The sequence below is a fragment of the Camellia sinensis genome, chromosome 15 (genome assembly GCF_055761805.1).
Source record: "Camellia sinensis isolate YWXY chromosome 15, ASM5576180v1, whole genome shotgun sequence".
Lineage (NCBI taxonomy): Eukaryota > Viridiplantae > Streptophyta > Magnoliopsida > Ericales > Theaceae > Camellia > Camellia sinensis.
The window spans coordinates 66,760,894-66,782,018 of record NC_138975.1 but is presented as its reverse complement, the minus strand read 5'-3'; the positions used below and the strand labels follow the sequence as shown (position 1 = coordinate 66,782,018).

The following is a 21,125-nucleotide window of genomic DNA, read 5'->3' as shown; positions in this document are numbered from 1 at the left end:
TTAGACTTCAAAACATGATTTTGGCCACTAAAAAAGCTCTGAAAATTAGTATTTAAAAGCTTAGAAAAAGATGATGCAAGGGTGGGAAACACAAGGGAAAAAGTCTCCAAAATAAGGTATAAAGAAGGGTAGAACACCCCTCAACCTTTAATGGCCTTAAAATTCAAGTTTTAGCCCAAAAATACAGAAGTTGTATAGCCCAAAATCAATTGGAAAATAGCAAGTACAATAGTAGAAAAAGCAAGTAAAAGGGCAAAGCCTTATTCCTCTTGAAGAGAATAAACAATTCAAGCAACAAAACCAAGACAACACACCCTTCAAGAGCTCAAACCAAGCTCAAAAGTACCTCAGCTCAAAGATGAGAAGATTTGTAGGCAAAAATGTAGAGATTTGCTAGAGAGAGAGGAAAAATTTTGATTTCAAAATTTTCTAACCCTAAAACATGACAGATGGGTCTTCTATATATAGAAAATTTGAATTCTCTACAAGGATATCCAGCCCTACACGTGTGGACAGATGCATGCATCCATGCAAATAGCTGGCACAGTTGTCACAAAATACCTGCAAAAGAAATTGGTGGTCGGTCGACCATCAGTAGTGGACGGCAAGCCACATCAGTGGCCGGCAGCCAGAAAGTGATGGCTGACAGGAGCTGTAGGCTTGAAAAACACGGGGTTTAGTCCAAAAAAAAGGCAACAAATGTGCAGGGTTTGAAAGTTTCAAAGCTACAGCTTTTCGCTGAGGACTTCGAGCATTGGACGAGCGTATACGTTTATCATTGGGTGTGTATGCAATGGTGTCCAAGTCATAAGGGCCGTCAAAAATGGGGTGTCTACAGTTGTCCCTCTTTGATAGAACTCAGAGTCATGAAATGACGTGAGTGAATGTCAAAGCCCGAAGACGACTCATTTTGACAAGGCGGTAAGACTTGGACAAACAATCAAGACAGAAATAAATGGTTGTGCCCGCAGGCTGCCTACATATCCCTTTGTAAGGAATCAAACCAGCGTAGTTCTAGGGTAAGATGCAAATGATATGCACTATGCACCTTTGAAAAACTAGGCTCAAACGCTTCGCGAAGCTGTCTATTTTGAAAAACTCATGATTATGCGAGATGATGCAATAAGCAATAACATATGCAATAAGCAAAATAACTAGATAACAACACATGAATGAACAACTTCAAGTTTAAAACCAACGCAGGTTCCAGGAAAAAAGATAAAACCATACTCTAACCCTACCAAAACAAGAGACGAGGAAAGAAAACACAGCTCAGGGTTGCGTTTCACTCATTTAGAGAAGCTGAGAACAAAAACTGCTCGGGGTCGCATTTCACACGTCTTGAGAAACTAAAGAATGAAAATCGCTCGGGATCGCATTTCACGTGTCTCGAGATGAAAGAAAATCACTTGGGGTTCACGCGTCCTGAGATACAACTGCTCGGGTTCATGCTTCGCACATCCCGAGATGAAACCCCTCCAAAGCCGTGCGTCACGTGTTCTGAGATAAAATCGCTCAGGTTTGTGCTTCGCACATCCTAAGATAAAACCTGCGCAGGGCTGCGTGTCACGCGTCTTGAGATAGAACCTCTTGGGTTCGTTCTTCGCATGCCCTGAGATGAAACCCGCCCAGGGCCGCGCATCACGTGTCCTGAGATACAATTGCTTAGGCTCGTGCTTCGCATGTTCTGAGATGAAACCCGCCCAGGGCCGCGCGTCACGTGTCCGGAGATAAAACCGCTCGAGCTCGTGCTTTGTACGTTTCAAGATAAAACCCACCCTGGGCCACGCGTCACGCTTCCTGAGATAAAACCGCTTGGGCTCGTGCTTCGCATGCTTTGAGATGAAACAACAGAGGGGTGTGCGATAGATGCACAAAACAAACAAGTGCGATAGATGCATAAAATGAATGAGTGCGATAGATGCACAAAGTAAACATTCCATTTCTGATAGACAATCGAAAGAACATGTTAATTAAAAGCATGTTCTATGAAAGAAACAAAAGCATATTCTATGCATGAAATAAAAGCAAGAGCATATTCTATGTGTGAATCATAACTAATGCAAGACATGCATGTAACATACACATATGTGAAATGCAATTCTTATGCAACACTATATGTGAAATGCAATTCTATGCAACAATATAGAATGAAAGGAGAACGAAGGCAAAACGAATAAAAGCGACATTCAATAGCACCTTCTAATTTACCTCTCGGAGGAATTGCAATATGCTTAAAAAGGATACACCTCATTCATGTTGACATGTGATGAACATCATGTGCCAAAACATAGTTTTGAGCTTCCGTAGAGACAATTTGAACCCAATAGTGAAGCTTCCATGCAACGCTTGGGAAACAAAGACACAAAACAAAGGGAGGCCGTCGGCCACTTGTCGGCAACAAGAGGAGGCCGCCGGCTACCTGCCGGCCATGTACAAACTTTTTCCGTCCACTAGTGAGCCTTGCTGGCCACCTGTCGGCCATCGATAGCAGTTCGGGGCAAAAATGACTTTTCATGCACGGGTCTTTAAGTATAGGTATCCACACTTCATTTCCACACACCCATACTTCTGAAATTGCTCTCCCTTTCTCTCTAGGTGCTTATTCTCTCTAGATTTGCGCTTTCTACGCGTTTTCCAATGCCCCATGCAAACTTTATTCGTTAAACCCTCTTAGTTCTCTTCGCTTTGAATCGATTGGATTTTGATTTCGACACTTTTTTCCTCATTTTCACTCTTCTAGGCTTGTTCTCCTCGAGTTTCTCTCGGGTTTGGTGAACTTTTCCTGGCTTTGACTTTTTCTTCGATTTTCTCTCTCTTAGAGTTGTCTTTTTCCAAGTTTACCCTCTTTTCTCCATTTTTCTTCACTTTTCACCTACTTTTCACCCATTTTCTAGATGTCAGATGATTCACCACATGACGGGGCTCCTCCGGAGATCCTCTCCATATTTCCACCTATTGCCAAGGTAGCTCAAGGTATTGAGGCCGATCTCGAGGCGGAGTTTGAGCCTGAGGTTGAGCTAGAGCCACTACCGTTGAGGGTACGCCTTTTTGATCCAGCGAGATACCATCCTCGGACACATATCTTGCCAGCTAGTGGCATTAGATGCTTTAGCGACTTTGTTCTCGGTGTACCGGAGGACCTCCTGCTGAGGGAGTCGTTTTCTCATCTTTCATCCATCACTGTTGAGGTATAAACTCTGTTTTCATGCATTCCTACCTTTCTTTACTTGCATTTCTTGCACTGCCTTTTATCTGACTGTACTTTTATCACTGCCTTATCTGATTCACCTCTTCTTTGCCACAAGGTGAGTCTCGTGCCTTCAGAGGGTACAGAGCCACGATAGCACGAGATTGGTATAACAAGCTCCCTGCTAGAGTTTGTGACATTGTGGACGAGACTGGCTTCTGCCTCTTCTACTCTGGCCTGACGCAGGTTATCGCTAGCCGCCCTCTTCTAAGAGCACTTGTGGAGAGGTGGTAGGACACCACCAACTCCTTCCACTTCTCCACTGCTGGGGAGATGACGATGACTCCCTACGACTTCGCCATGATTACTGGCTTAGGAGTAGGGGGTGATTTGATCCCTTTTGATACAGACATGGAGGAGTGGGAGGCGACCTGGGTTGAGTTGTTGGGAGCGCGTCCACCCTTATACCGAATAGGCATAGTCAGATATAGTTGGTTTGCTGAGCGGTTCAAAGGGAACGAGCCAGAGACACTTGAGGAGATGGAGCAGTACGCTAGAGGCTTCCTGATTGTTCGTCCTCGGTACCACCTTGTTTTTGAATAAGTGGAACACCATGGGCTTATATCTGTATGAGGCTCGGTCTTTGGCCCACAACGGAGAACTAGACATTCCCAGTTTGATTCATCAATTTTCTGACATCGGCGATAGATGCGACCTTTTCTAGCAAGGTTTTCGGCAACATGCCCTCTGCTTATGTATGCTTGCTTATTTCCTTCTTGCCCCTAGTTTTGCCGAGTCCAGCTTTCGGTTGATCGAAATGGCCCAAGGTTTGAGAGAAGGCAAGAGTTGCATTGGCTTAGTGTTGGTCGAGACTTTGATGGGCTTAGACGCATTTCATCAACGAGAGACTACTAGATTCACAAGGAGTCTACTATTTCTCTAGGTATTGTTTCCCACCCTTTCTCATATGTGTTTCTCACATCGCTCAACACTAATGCTCTAGCCCTTTTCTCACTTTTTTCTCAACATACATCTCTCTATTCTTTAATCTCTCTTTTCTTTCATCCCTTCCCAGGTGTGGCTTATGGATAAGCTGAAGGTAGTGGACTCTTGCCCTGAGTACTCAGCTTGAGGTTATTTCTTCAGCCACCGTCTAGTGGATTTCCCAAATGAGAGATGGTGGTGCCACTAGATGTGCAACAAGTCTGCAACTAACATAGCTTGGCGCTGCCCCTAGCTTAACCTGACCGAGATGAGTTACAGCATGGCTCGACAACTTGACATACAGCTGATCGACTTTACACATTGTGTGTTTTACTTTCCCTTCCGGTTCAGATACCAGTTTGGGCATGATCAGACCTGCCCAGAGGACGGGGTAGAGTATCTGGTTTCATTCCCTATCTGTGGTTCACACTTGGCTAGGTACCTTACTGCTTGGAGGGCAAGAGAGCTTCTGGCCCTTGCCTCTAGTTTTAGTTGTGCCCTTTCTGGAGAATGTTTGGCTTGGCTCGAGGATGAGGCACAAACCGGGCCAACTTTGGCTTCAGAAGCTTCCACAAGCACGAGTAGGGGATGCAGGAGCACCTGACTCATCTATGCCCCTAGTTTATTTCTTTGACCTTTCTTTTCAAGTTTTTGAATGTAATAAAAGCAACTTTGATTTGTATCAGAGAGTTAGAGAACTTTTATATCAAAATCAATGAAATTAAAGTTGTGAGCACTGAAAATTTTCCTTTTGGTCCAAAAATGGTATAAGTTGTAAAAGGTGAAATTTGAACAAAATCAACTTTTATTAAAACTTTCCAAAACCATTTTTGAAAAGGATCACCACCTGACAAGCAAGGAATCAATCCTCGAGATGTACAACCCCGAATCAAAAAATCATAACTGCCCTTTGATTGAATAGCACTGCTCAGCATTGTAACCAACTCTTCTCTCAGAGTAAAGATCACAACTGAGCTCTCAAGCAAAGAACAAACAAAGATGACCTGATCAGACACATGGACATGACAGATGAGTTGGAAATGTTTATAGCCGAACTTCAGGATGAAGTTGCCTACGTATCTCAAAGATGGGAATCAGGCCTTACATAGTTCAGTTCGGGTTTGCTCAAGTATTAACTCTCTCCTTTTGCGCTCTAACTTTTGCCAAGGCTGCCCTTTAGGGTTTTCAACCTTGCGAGCTCAGTTTTTCTTCATTTCTAATTTTTCATGCTCTAACTTTTACCTAAGTCGTCTTTCCCAGTTTTCGGCCTAGCGAGAGTCTCAGGGATAGTATTTCTTCAACTTGTCCATGTTGATCGGTTGCGAAAATTCCAGGCCATCTAGGTCCATGAGAATAACGGCTCCACCCGACCAGATTGTTTTGATGATGTAAGGACCAGTCCAATTGGGTCTGAACTTGCCCCTAAGGTCATGAATGGGAGCTCGGTTGTCTTTCAGTACCATATCCCCATCTTTGAGATTCCAGGACTTAACTTTCTTGTTAAAAGCCCTAACAATTCTGCGTTGATAGCCCTGAACATGATACAATGCTTTCAGCCTTTTCTCATCAAACAACATCAGCTCTTCGAATTTGCTCTATTGTCAGTATGCATCTGCTATCTGACACTCAGTCATAACTCGTAGTGACGAGACTTCTATTCCAATTGGCAAAATAACTTCCATTCCATAGACAAGAGAATAAGGAATTGTCCCTGTAGACGTCTGGATTGAAGTTCTATAGCCCCAGAGTGCGAATGACAATTTATCTGGCCAGTCCCTGTAGGTCTTAACCACCTTCTGTAAAATATTCTTGATATTCTTGTTGGCGGCTTCGACAGCTCCGTTGGTTTGCGGCCGGTATGAAGATGACTTATGAAAAGCCACATTGTATTTCTCCAACAAGTCTATTACTTCTTTCTTGAAGTGGGAGCCATTATCTGATATGATCTCATTTGGGACTCCATATTGGCAAATGATGTTGTTTCGGATGAACTTGGCCACATGCGATGCTTTCAACACTGCATAGGACTGAGCTTCCACCCACTTTGTAAAGTAATCAATTGCCACCAAGATGTATTCATGTCCATTCGATCTTTTCGGTGTGAATGCACTGATAACATCAATTCCCCAAACCAAGAAAGGCCATGGCGAAGTAATGTTATATAGTTTTGACGACGAGATATTCATGCGATTAGCATGAATTTGGCATTTGTGGCATCGCTGAACAAAACCAATAAAATCCTCCTCCATAGTGGACCAATAGTAACCTTGCCTGAGAATCTTCTGGGCTAACATTACTCCGTTCATATGCGCTCCGCACTCCCTTCCGTAGATGGCCTCCATCAGGCGCTTTGATTCCTCTTTTTCGACACACAACTTGTGTATTCCCAGATGACCTCATTTGTATAAAAGTACATGCCCAGTTCTCCTTGTTGCAATAGAGGACAAACGGAGCATGCACAGGGTATTTTCAAGGGTTTGTTTGCACAACTCACCCCTCATTTTCATGAACAAATCTAAGGAGTTGTGAACTTAGGCCACAAACCACCAACTCAAGCAATTTCATTGCATGATGGCTTGTGAAACCAAGTGTGCAAGTTCAATAAATGCAATGAAATAAGACTCTCAAAAACCACCTCCCTATCATGAAAGATCAAAGGAAGTGATGACCTTGGAGACATGAATCATTTCATCACTAATGATTATGAAATGGTCCAAGTTCCACGTGTTCAATTAATGTCTGATTGAACACAACCAAATTATTATGTTGCACCATTTTAGTCCCAATTTTAATTACTTCATTTTAAATTGCCATCCATTCTTTAATCAATTGAGTACAAAGGGTGAGCTTAAGTCCTCTAAAGGAAAGAAGGCTCAAACCAAGAGTTGTCTTATGAAAGAGATACCATACTGTTGGTAATGAACCCCTTAAGGGATTAAATCATTAAGCATGACACCTCAATCTCATGCTATAAACAAGCAAGTAGTTTGAATCACTTTCAAAGCAAAACAAAAAGCCAAGAAAGGAAGGAGGTTACAGAGATTATTAGTGATGGAAATGGGCAAATAAATGCTATCAACTCAAATAAGATGGTGTCTAAGGCCTAGAACACCAAACTCATGAGGACTATTACACTATAAACATGCAAAGCAAAGCTCAAATGCAACTATCAACCAAAAACAATGCTAAAACAGGTCTAATACAATCTTAAAACATTATGAAATTGAGCTAAAAAAGTCTAGATTAATATGCTAAAACATGGCACAAACTACGTTAGTAAACAAGACACAAGGAGGGGAGACTAACCCCTCCAAATTTAGACTTCAAAACATGATTTTGGCCACTGAAAAAACTCTAAAAATCAATGTTTAAAAGCTTAGAAAAAGATGATGCAAGGGTGGGAAACACAAGGGCAAAGGCCTCCAAAACAAGGTATAAAGAAGGGTAGAACACCCCTCAACCTTTAATGGCCTTAAAATTCAAGTTTCAGCCCAAAAATACAAAAGTTTTATAGTCCAAAATCGATTGGAAAACAACAACTACAATAGTAGAAAAAGCAAGTGAAAGGGCAAAGCCTTATTCCTCTTGAAGAGAATAAACAATTCAAGCAACAAAACCAAGACAACACACCCTTCAAGAGCTCAAACCAAGCTTACAAGTACCTCAGCTCAAAGATGAGAAGATTTGGTTAAGGGTGTATAGGCAAAGGTTGAGGATTTGTAGGCAAAAATGTAGAGATTTGCTAGAGAGAGAGAGAGAGAGAGAGAGAGAGAGAGAGAGAGAGAGAATTGTAGAGAGAGAGGAAAAATTTTGATCTCAAAATTTTCTAACCCTAAAACATGAGAGAGGGGTCTTCTATATATAGAAAACATGAATTCTCTACAAGGATATCCATCCCTACACGTGTGGACAAATGCATGCATCTGTGTAAACAGCTGGCACAGCTGTCACAAAATATCTGCAAAAGAGACTGGTGGCCGGCCGACCATCACTGGTGCCCGACACGCCACATCAGTGGCTGGCAGCCAGAAAGTGATGGCCGACAGCCCATAAGGGTGGCCAGCAAGCCACCAGGAGCTGTAGGCTTGAAAGGCACAGGGTTTGGTCCAAAAATAGGGCAGCAGATGTGTAGGGTTTGAAAGGCTCAAAGCTACAGCTTTTCACTGAGGACTTCGAGCACTGGACGAGCGTATACGTTCATTATCGGGTGTGCATGTGATGGTGTGCAAGTCGTAAGGGCCGTAAAAAATGGCTTATCTACACCTTCTCGCTACCTGTATCCTTTGATAACTAGCCTAACTTTGTACTTATCAATTGATCCATCTGCTTTCATCTTTCTTCTAAAGATCCACTTACTCCCCAAGGCCTTACTGCTTGGGGTAGATCAACTAACTCCCAAGTATTGTTTTGTAAGATGGAATCAATCTCACTCTTAATTGCTTTTTTCCACAAAGGACTTTCAGATGAAGTCACAGCTTCATGGAAAGTTCGATATTCTCTCTCTAACATATAAGTCAAGAAGTCCAGACCAAAGGACTATGTTGTCTTAGCCCTTTTACCCTTTCTTGGATCATCTACTTCCTCAATTTGATCATTGACTTGATCATCTATATGATTATTGTCACCTTCAACCTCTTTCATGGAATTCGGAACCGCTTCTTGAATATGACAAGGAAATACATTTTCAAAGAAAAATGCATTTGTAGATTCCATGATAGTATTCTTGTGTATATCTAGAATAGCAAATTTAAACACAAGAAATCGATATGCACTGCTATATCGTGTATAACCGTTGAATACAAAGTCAATGGATTTTTAAGCTTATCCTAACCCTTTTTGGTTTAGGTATTACCACCATTTGCATGACACCCCCACATTTGCAGAATTTATATAAAGGCTTTTGGCCTTTTCAAAAAATTCATACAAGGTCTTTAAACAATTCCCTGCATCACAATGATTATGAAACTCTCAAAATCATACCACAGTAAATACATTCCTAGAATGTCATCAACCGAATTAGGCATCCAAACATATTTAATCTACCCTATCACTTTAAAGCCAATAGTCTTACTATTAGGAAACACAAATCCAGTGTTCAATAGTCTACAGTTTGGAACTTTATAACATGGCCAGTAGTTTTATCACTAGGAATCACTAATTTCTCAGCATGTGGTCAGTAGACTTTTTACTACTAGGAATCACAATGTTTTAACTTATGATCAATAGTCATTCTACTACTAGGAATCACAACGTCCTGACATAGGATCAATAGACTCTTCCATTACTAGGAATCATTAAGTCTTGACATATGATCAGTACCCTCTCTACTATTAGGAGCCACCGTGTCTTGACATGTGATTCGTAATCTGTTTACTACTAGAAACCACGATCTCATAGCTGTGTAGCCAGTGGTCTAACAACCTCCTAGGAACCACAAGTTTTCTATCTTCGTGATCAGTGATCTTGTACTCACTAGGAGCCACCAATTTAAGAATATATTTGGAATTTAAAAATTCAAAAATATATTCACTCACCCTAATGGATTGTCTCATCTTTCAAGCAAAGTCATATAGCAATCATATATGCTATAATTGACACAAGGATAACATACTAACCGCCTCTGATTAATTTAAAGATATTATCATGCAATCTTATGATTTCTTTTAATCACACTAGATCTTCCTTTAAGAACCTTGCAAGGCTTAAGATTGGCAGGTGGAACAACATTTATGTTGTCACCTCTTGAAGCAATTTCTGAAAAAGTTTTCACTATTATGTTTTTCCAGACACTAAACTTAACACTAGAAAATCTAAAGTTTGAAATTTAATTCAAAACTGATCTCACTACTTATCCTAGAATCGAACATGGTCAGAAATTTTTTAGGAAGACTGGAGGAGTCACACTGGTCTCACTTAAGACCCAGTTAACCTTAGACAAAACTTTTAAGAGCATGTTGACTCCTAATCTATGGGAAACAAATTTAGAATTAAGTTGGGGATAAATCAGGTTAAAACAAACCAATTCCCAAGAAAATAAAATTTGCTACCAAAATTACACCACTCATAAAAGTTAACTGGTACTCCCGAAACTGAGCCCATTATTTCTGAATAAAATCAGAAATATTATAGCTAATGCTAAAATTTGGTTTCTTTTCTCAAAACTAAAACACTTTGGAAATAATCAAATTATATCCAAAGACTTTTTCCAAACTTGGTTTTCCAACACTTTGGGAATAAAATAATTAAACCCACAGATTTTCTCAAACCCCAAAGGTTTGAAACTAAATCCGTCTTAGTTGTCATTTCTGAACAAATAAGAACTATTTAAGGCTAAACACTTTGGTTTTTATTACCGAAAATCAAACCAAGTTCCAAACTTACAAGCAATTTAAAAATTGCTAACCAAATTACAAGTAATGTAAAAAATTTCTACAACAATGATTAAGCAAATGAAATGCTTATAACAATATAAGCAAACAAACTTACTTCAAAAACTAGGTAGATAACCAACTAAATCCAAGCAAAACATTGCTTCAAATATAAACCAATGTAGACCAATCCAAATAGGACTATATTTTTTTTCCTCTCTAAACTCCTTTCCTCGCTTAGGTATTATTGTTCAATCAAAAAGGTTAGTAGTCCAAATTTTTATTGCAATCCCAAATTGTATTAATTTGGATATGTATATTTTTTTTCCATTCCCTTAAGCATAGGTATTCCTGCAAAGGAAATTAGCAGAAAACCACAACACAATACAAAGCAAATAATTGAATGAAACTGTAAAAGTTATAAATTAATTTAATAGCAAAATTAAGTAAAATTAAAAGGCTAGACAAATTATACAATTAAACTTATAATTCCCAAATAAATTACAAAACTTATAACTCTAAAAATTAAATTAAAATTAATTGCCATGAGTTATAAATGAATTTAATTCATAATAAACACGTAAATAATTCTAGTAATTAAAATCATGCAAATATACTTGAAAATTATAAGCATGTAACAAACTAAAATCTAGAAAACAAAGAACAGACACATTTCCTACAAATCTAAAATCTAGGAAACATGTGACTTAAACTAGAATGTGAAAAATATTGAAAATGTTAATCATACTAGAAAACTAGAAAACAATTAGCATGTCAATATGAACTACAAAATTGTAGCATCCATAAGCATTTAAAATTATAAAACTAAAAGACAAGCAAATCATGGTAGGGAATTAAAATTAATACACTACGAATCATGCACATTTTGTTAAACTGGACAAATAGAAAATAACATTACATATAACTACTAACAGTGGGCTTAAATAAATAAGCATGTAAGTATATTATGAACATAACAAATATATATCTATTTAATTAAATAAATATCAATTGACTGCCCAAGTAAATGAAATATTTTTGGTTTTCCAGAAAACAAAATACGGTCTTTATTTTATTTTTACTCACAGTACGTAGCAGATAACTAATAGGATCTTGGAGAAATATATATATATATCATGAATTCCAGGTTGGAGACAGTGGCATTATTATATGTATTCTATCCTTCAGGACTCTTATGTGGAAGAAACAATTAGCATGCCATTGTAGTCTATAGCCAATTTGAACAATTTTGATTTTCCAAGACCAATAGCAAACAGCATATAAACTACACATCCTAATCATGGATTCTATTTGTGAATATTTAATATGTTTTAAGATTGTTGTACAAATTGTGTAATTTACACAAGATAAATAGATTTACGATTAATCAAATTACATAACAGAATAAGAAAACATACTAAATATTACAACCATAGAGATACAAAATACGATAAATGGTAAAGAAAGCAAAGCCAAGCCTGTGTGATACTACAGTCTCCTTAAAACAGACTAGCCGCCTCACCGTGGGTGCTGAAGGTATGTTGACTTCTGTCTCCCAAGATACGACGGTTTAGACCGGCTAACGCGGAAGTACCTTCTGTTAGCTTTGGTAAGTCGACAATGGTAGCATTCTCTCACACAGAAAGAATATATTATAAGAGAAGACTAGCTTGACTATAATATGAGAGCAAAAAATCTTTTTTGAACCCTAGGGAGATGAGCCTCCTTTATAAACAATGGGGAAGAGAGGAGTAACCTTCCAACTATGACTCCTGCAGTAATGCACACAATTGATGGGAATTCAATGTGTGAGTTACACACACTATACACCTATGTGTATCTGCAGCAGACTTGGCCCAGAAAGATTAGGTTGGTGGACTACCAATCTGGCCTAGTCCAAATTTAATCCATTCTAGCAAGCCTCAAGCCTCAAGCCCAAGATCTAAGATCCACAACCCGGTCTAGGTGGGTGGCGCGCGTGTGACAATTTTGTCATAACCAACTTGGACTATAGTTTTGGCCCAAGCCCATCATTGAAGCATCCATAACTCCATTCCTTCAGAAAATTTAGATGCCTCAAAGGGCTCATGCCCTTATCAAAATCTTGAGGTTTAAATACTCATCAAAGTTTTCTTTTATAATCAATGTGGGATTGGTAGTTATATACAATTCCCAATACATGTTTCGTGAGGTCAACTTTATGAGACAATTTCTTATTTAATTCTTAATGATTTTTTGTCATTCTTTTTGTGGTATAAAGACCTTGTTATAAAGAATCTAAACTCATTTAATCTCACCTCAACCAATGGTTGGGACATACTTTAATTTTACATTAAAGTTATCAAAAAATCATTTTTTCCAACAGGTATTTTGAACTATGATTGCATCCCATGCCAAATAAGGGATTTGACGAAATTTTTTGAAAATTGTTACTTAACCATATGCCTATATATGCCTATTGTGCTCATTGAGTTTTTTTTGGAAGATAAAAACAACTTTTAGTATTACATGAAATGATTCTTTGATATTAGATTTTCATGGGATAGCCATGTATCTTGGAGAATGAACTTATATATTGCTGGATATTAATTGGGTTTATTTGTTGATGTCTCAATACTTGTCTTACTTTCCTATGCATCTAATCAAGAGTTACTTCTCTCATATATGTCTAGGTATATTTGGGTGCCACAAAGAAGCAACAAGATTGAAGGTAAATATGCAAAATTTTCTCAATTTTTTATTTATTTTTATGTGTTCATTTTTATATTTTCAATCTGATTGGATTTTATTGCATGTTGGATTTGGTGTGTTGGGTTTGTTTAGAGAAAATTTCCAAAAGCTTCTACAGGGACCTATATGGACCTTATTGGAAGATGTATCTATTTGCAGAATATTGTTTTTTTTTTTTTTTTTCAATGGCCTTATGTTTTCATTGTTGGAATATATGAAGAAGCATGGAGCATTTTCAAGAGTGCCATACTGAAACTCAGAGTCCTTGCAAAGATATTGACATTTTTTGTGGATATTTATTATTATTATTATTATTATTATTATTATTATTTATTTATTTATTTATTTATTTATTTATTTTTTTAGAAGCGGGAGCCAAATGGGATTGACATGTATACAATTGTTCAAGATAAATGAGGCTCTTGAGTTGTAATATTTTTGGTTTGGAATATTTTAGTTAAATGACAATTGGTTGCTTTTTATTGTATTTTGTTAGTTTCATGAGTTGTATTATCATTGGCTAAAAGAAATTATATTTTTTTATCTTACAAAAAATGATTAGTGATGTTGTAAATAATATATATATATATATATATTAAATTTATTTTTAGTGACATTTCATAGTAGTGGTAGCAATTTTGAAAAGTGGTCACTAGAATAAACTCTAATGTCACTTATCTCCACTAATGTCACAAATGAATAGCGAAACACTTACAGTTTGAGGCACCACTAAAAGCTGGGTCAAGTAGCATTTATAAGAGTTGTTAAAAATAGGGAGACTTACATGTAGTTTTTAATATGTAAACTTACTGTTCAATAAGTCCTATGAAAATTAATGACATTTTTTATTAAATATTATTAAAAAAAGTCACTAATTGTTAATTTTCAGCGATAATTTAAAATGTTTGTTACAAAAAATGTCACTAATTATAAGTTTTAGCGACGGTTTAAAAAAATCGTCACAAAAAAATATCTTTAACTTTTAACATTCAGCGACAGTTTAAAAATTCATCACAGAAAAATGTCGTTAATTGTAAATTTTGGCGATAATTTATAAAAATCGTGACAAAAAAAAGTTACTAATTGTTAATTTTTAGCGACATGTTAAAAATAGTCACAAAAAATTATTTTTAGCAACGATTTTACTAAAATTTATTTTCAATAGGACTTTATGAGAATTAAATTTAACTATTATGATCTATATCAATTGTGGCATAAGAAGTGCAATTAAAAAAGCATATAGCGGCATTTTTATATTATAAGTCTTGTTTAATGACGCTTGGTAGTGTCATGAATAACATCTAGCATGACATCAAAGTGTCAGTAAAAGCCTTTAGCTTAATGGTGTAGTGGCACTTACAAGTGTTACTGAAGTGCCACTAATATCTACTGTGACATGGGTATAAATGACATTTATTCAAAATATCACAAGACTAAAAAATGTCACTCGAAGAATGGTTTTGTGGCATTTTTGAGTGTCACTAAAATGAGAAAATGTTATAGTGAATGAGTAATAAGTCCCAAAAGTAGGACCTATTAATAATGTTATGTTAATTTTTTGACACAAAATCGAAATGAACGACAAAATGCAAGCGGACCTATTTTGACTCCTAATTGCTAACGATTGATTAAACATGTCAAATTAATGTTATGTGAATTTTGACACAAAATCAAAATGAACGACGAAATACAAGTATATCTATTCCCACCCCTAATTGGTAACGATTAATTAAACATGCCAAATTAATGTGCTGTGAATTTTGACACAAAATCGAAATGAACACACTAATATAAGCGGATCTATTTTCACCCCTAATTGGTATCGTTTGAAAGTTTTGAAATAAGTAAACCTTAGCTCTATAATGATTACATGATTCCATTGTAGTTTGAGCCTCGTAAGATTCTTACATATATATATATGAAATATTCCATGAAATCTAGTTAGAATGTTCTATAGAGCGATAGAGTTTCTATTGTAATCTTTATTTTCTTAATGCACCTTTATTTTTGAGTTAATAAAATATTCTTTGCCGATCAAAAAAAGATTTTTTTTTTTCCTCCTTTGAATTAATATATATATGGTCTCAGTCATGGTGTAGTGTTACCTTAGGTTAGGATGAACAACTGTGCATCACATCTACAAATCAAAACAAGGTGGTCCATCCCATAGAAATGTAAAAACTTTTGTTGACATGAATGATGAAATTGCCATATAAGACAAATTAACTTAAATGATTTTAATTTGGGCCAGAAAGCTCACCCTTTCCTTCATGAAGTTGGTTTGCTCTGAAATGATGCGCCTCTGTACGATTGAGTTGAATACATTACATAAAATAATCAAACAACTAATGAATAAAAAAAAGAAAAAAAATTGAAAAAATAAAGAGAAAATTATGTATTGTTAAAGAATGGAAGTGAGATCATTGGCAGAGAGCAAATGTGGATAACGAGTGGAGTTGCATGTCGTTCAGTGAGTTCAATTGATTGTTGTGGAAATTTCAAACATATATAGTTACATATGTACGAGTGATATCCCGTGCGATGTATGGGCATATATGATTTAAAATGAATAACTTAAAAATAGAATTACAGAATATATGATATGTTATGGTTTTATGTTTAATATCATCTGTACTAATTGACTTTTATTATTATTTATTTTCGATGAGATTTTGCTAACCAAAAATATAAAAAGTAATTCAATTAAATAAACAAATAAATCAAAAACAACTGCAATGAAATATCAATAAGTATCATATAATTGAGAACTATGTTTTGCTATAACAAAAATAATATTTTACAGCCAACCCACAAACAAAACAAAATAAAAGACTCCATTATTTAAGTTTCTTATTAATTTTTTTTTTTTTTTTGATATCAAATGTAAAAGAGCAAAATTAAGTATTAAATAAAAACATATAAATAATGTGAACTCATCACTAAAACATCATTGAAAGATAAAATTTTAAGCAAACAAATATAGTTGGATACTCAATGGCCAAGTTAAATTACTCTGAAATTCTTAAATAAGAAAGAGTTTTTTTAGTTTGGTGTGAAATTCATTATGACAATGATACACACAAATAGTTTTCTTACACTTTTTTTGTTGTTGTTGTTGTTGTTGTTGTAATTTTGGTATATAATATTCAACATTGACGCAACAAAAAGAAATTCAAAAACTTTCTAGCCTTTGATAAATTTAAAATTTAGACAAAAAATGCAAATGTGGAGCATTTCGGCCGTACCTATAACAATATAAACTTATATATATATATATATATAGAGAGAGAGAGAGAGAATGCAAATCTGTGAAACTTTTTAGCTATACCTATAACAATATAAAATTATATATAAAAAGAAAGTGAAAGGGAGAAAGAGAAAAAGTTACATAACAATTTTATATGTGTTTATAATCAACTAAAATATAACTGTTTATATAGGAGGAGAGAGATATGAAATTGAATAAATAAATATAGATTATCTTTATTATATACTCAAATTCATTTAAATTATCTTTATTTTGAATTTTGTTGATAGATATAGATTATCTTTATATAGATTTTCAATTCAAATATTTTTGAATTTTGTGATAGCTCTCTCTCTCTCTCTCTCTCTCTCTCCTTGTTGATAAGTTTGTATTCAGATAACTATTATTTTAAGAGTATATATTATTAAATTATTAAAAAAATAATTTTTATTTTAAATGGAAGTGCTAGGAGAGGAGTGAGTTTGAAACTTAAGTGCCACATAATTTTTTAAAATTTTAATAGATTTTATAAGAAATAAAGAATAGAAATTTGGAGGCCTAAGAGCACACCTACTACATTTGCTTATATATATAGTATAGATATAGATCTTCAAGCAAAAAAAAAAAAAAAAGAGAGATTGAAAGTGATGTGGTGTAAAAGAATGGAGAAATAATATTGTTGAAAAATAAAAATGTAATGAGTAAGAAAATAATTAAATATTAACTAACTTTTAACAACCTTAGAAAAATAAAAAATAAAAATGGTGTGATATTTTGTTGCATGATATAACCTCTTTAGGGATAAACAAGGTGCATATGACATTTTAAAAAAATATTGGAACTGTGTAAGGTAGGTAGGTTTTTTTAACAGAGAGATGGTTGGGGGAAAGAAGAGAAAGAGTAGGAAGATATGCTTTAATTTTAAAAAAATTGGTGAGAGAGATTATGATAGGGGAGATTATAGAATATTTTGTTATCTTTCCATTTCAAATTGATAAATTAAGGAATAATTATTATTTCTAAATTAATTAATTGTATTAGTCAATAATTTTGTAAATTGAAAATTTGACAATTTTAAAATGAGATTTTGGAGCTTCTAAAAGATTTCTTACTAAAAGCCATTTTCCTTATATAATATATAGATATAAATATGCAAAACTTTTTTTTGAAAAAAGTTCTCTTCAAAAGGTATATACTATATGCACTTATTTTTGTAATGTATATTATGTATTTTTATATAACAATAATGATTCATCCCCCCTTTTCCCCCCACCCCCTTTGACCCCCTCTCTCTCTCATTGGTTACATTTTCTTTTTCTTTTTCTTTTTTTTCCTACTCCTCCAATCACCACCCGCCACGTGGCAAAAGGGGGGTGAGGGGGTGACCCCAAAAGGAGGTCCCAAGCATTATATAAATATTACGTAAATTTTTAGTAGAGTTACAATAATTTGTAATTCAATAATAATGTTATGCATTTGTGGTAATATTACCTATATTTGTAGTAATATTGTACATTTTTTAATCCAAACATTTTCTAATAAAAAAAAATATGTAATATCATAATAAAAAGTTATTAGTCAATCGATTGAGTCGGGCTAAATTGTGTTGTAATCTAATCAAATTGAGTTAAATTATGAGATGTGATCATATTACATTAAATCATAACTTTGATCATATTGAGTGAGAGGGAGATTTATGATCTGGAATTGGGCCGAGGCCACGGCCGAGCAGGTTGAGAGCCTAATGGTGCATGGGGCCGACATGACCGGCGATCCGCCCGGAGATGGGCTGCCAGGATTTGGGCCGGGCAGGAGTTGGGCCAAGTATGTGCCGCCCCAGAACGTAAAGAAGCTGCTCGGCAAGGCAGTGCTCGGTTGGAACGAGCTACTTGATTAGGCGATGGTGGAGCCAGTCAAGCTGAGTGGCCGGCGCCCGGAAAGGCGTGGTCAGCCGAGGTAATCGTTTGATCGGCAGGAAGGCCGACCACAGGAGGTGCCCCGGGCTAGGCTTTGCCGAGATGCCGCCTAGCCCGGTCCTCATTCGGCTTAGCCAGTGAAGTGCTTGGGTATGAAGCATAGCACGACCGTAGATGGAGAAGCTCGGCTGCCGAGCTCCAGCTGAGAAGGCAGGCAGTTGAGATTAGGTGATGTTCAGCAAGGTTTATGCTGACAAATGGAATAGCGGAGCCACGTGTCAGGAGATGACTGGGAGTGGATATGGGGCGCAGAGGGTATATAAGCATGTCTGCGCCCCCCATACGCGGACACGAACATTCTGTAAGGAATTCTTATACTCAAACACTCCTCTCTCTCTCTCTCTCTCTCTCTCTCTCTATCCTAAGGTGTGTGCTAACTTGACCGTCGGAGGGTTTTTCCGGCCACACACCGCCGGGTAGCTCACCGTTATTTGCTCGCAGGTGATCGGACAGAAACGGAGCTCGGAAGAAAGGAATACGGGCTTGCCTGAATATTTGCTCCCCGTATAATTGGCGTCGTCTGTGGGAACTTGACAGACAAAACCTTGTCTTCCAGGTTCATCTGATCGCCGCCCATGGCGAACAACGACGAGTTTCCGTTGTTCGCCATAGACGGAGCCACCTCGAAGTTCAGCCGAAGGAGAGAAGGCCCTCCCGCCATCCATCCAATGGCGGAGTTGGGGACGCCCACCGGAGGACAGTCAGGAAACGCGCGGGATAAGCGCGGGAGAAGTCATGGTCATTCACGGAGTCCAGACGGCCACCGGCGGAGGAGAGACTCACACGCCAGACGTCTGGAAAATAAGTTGAGGGACCAAGACGCTGTCATCCGGCGAATGGCGGTGGAGATGGAGGATCTGAAGCGGCACGTCAAAGGGAAAGGTGTAGCTGGAGTGGGTGACCACAGTGAGCGCACCCCATCCCGCCGTTCAGGCAGTCAGAGTCAGCGACGCACTCTGTCCATATCTATTACCAGAAGTTACCAGGTTGGTGATTCCGACGCGCATGCAGAAAAGTCTAGCGCGCAAGACAGCACCTACAAACCCTCACGTCCGGTGACGACGTCGAGGTACTCTTACTCCGCTCATTCAGAGGATTTACGGGCGGTCTTAAAGGAGCGGGCTCGCCGGTGCGAAGCTCAGAGAATACCGGCTTTCCAGCGGCTATCCTACGGGGTTCACGCCAGCGAGGAGGTCGGAATGCCTCCACCCCGCCAAGCAGTGCCACTCTTTGAAGATACGGACTTGGCCAGGCTGAGTGCCACTCCTTTTTCCTTGGAAATAGAAACAACACCGCTTCCGGCAGGCTTCCACCAGCCTAAGTTCACACTCTACGACGGAAAAACCGATCCTTACATGCATGTGAGCCACTTCCGACAGGTTATGACCGGACATAGGCGAAATGACGGACTTATGTGCCTGATCTTCCCGTCAAGTTTAGGCGAGCTGGGCTTGAAGTGGTTCGAAAGGTTGCCGGAAGGGAGCATACAACGGTGGAATCAGTTGGCCGAAGCTTTTGTGACGCGCTTCAAAAGCAACACAAAAACACCAAAGGAAGTCGATCATTTACTTAGTGTCAAGATGGAACCGAGCGACACACTGAAGGCATACAATTCAAGGTATTGGGAAACCTTCAACAAGATCTTGGACTGCCCGGTCAACCTTGCAATCACACAATATAAGTGTGGTCTCCCGGTCGGACATAGACTGCGGGACTCGCTTACCATGCACCAGTCGACCTCCATGGGCCAGCTCATGCAGCGCATCAATGAGCACATCCGAGTCGAGGATGACGCGTCAGCATCTACCGTGAAGGCAACTCCGGTAGCAACAGACAAGAAGACGACATGCAAAGTGCACGTAGTTGGGCGAGAGTCCAACCGCTCAAGTGACAGAGCAGAGGAATCAGACCGTGGCTTGAATTGTAAGAACCGGGGTAGAGGACATCGGAACGACCAGGATGACTACGCCCAAGATGATGTTGCGGATACCAACAGAAGATTGAAGGCAAGGACTGGCATCACCACGGTCTTCAAGATTCCAATTTATCGCATACTTAGTGAAATCCGAGACAAGGAGTATGTCCGGTTTCCTACTAAGTTGGGCGATGGACAGAAGGGCTACAATCTGCGGTATCGTTGCACATTCCATCGGGAGAGGGGCCACCGAACAGAGGACTGTTTGCCTTTGAGGCAACACTTGGAAGAGCTCATCGCAGCCGGGCACCTGGATCTTTACATTGATGGGGGCGTCAAGGCAAACCAGGTTCCGGCTGATCTGCGGGGACCGGATGACCAAGATGCACCTCCTTAAGGGGTTGTAAATGTCATCCACGGCATAGTGGAATCGGCGCGTGTTTGCGAGCTCCGTGGTATGATCAAAAAGGCAGCGCACATGTGGGAAGTCTTGTCAATTCAGCCTGTGCTCAAGAGGGGGAAGACAGAAGCGAAAGATGTGATCAGCTTCTCCTCAAGGGACCTGGAGCGCATTCAGACACCGCACAATGACGCCTTGGTAGTTACACTCCGCGTCAAAGATTTTGAAGTCAAACGGATCTTGATCGATCAGGGAAGCTCGGTCGAGATCATGTACTACGACGCTTTCAAACAGCTCAAGCTCCGAGATACGGAT

General features: G+C 38.1%; 1 protein-coding gene across 2 annotated transcripts in view; it reads right to left on the bottom strand.

Moving 5' to 3' along the window:
- LOC114312398 (MADS-box transcription factor 6) overlaps positions 1–21,125 on the bottom strand; it is a 45,621-nt gene that overhangs the window by 16,439 nt on the left and 8,057 nt on the right. For both annotated transcript variants that reach the window (XM_028258627.2, XM_082909841.1), the window contains exon 5: positions 15,533–15,574. In XM_028258627.2, coding sequence (XP_028114428.2) covers positions 15,533–15,574 — 42 coding nt within the window. The remainder of the gene's footprint in view (positions 1–15,532; positions 15,575–21,125) is intronic.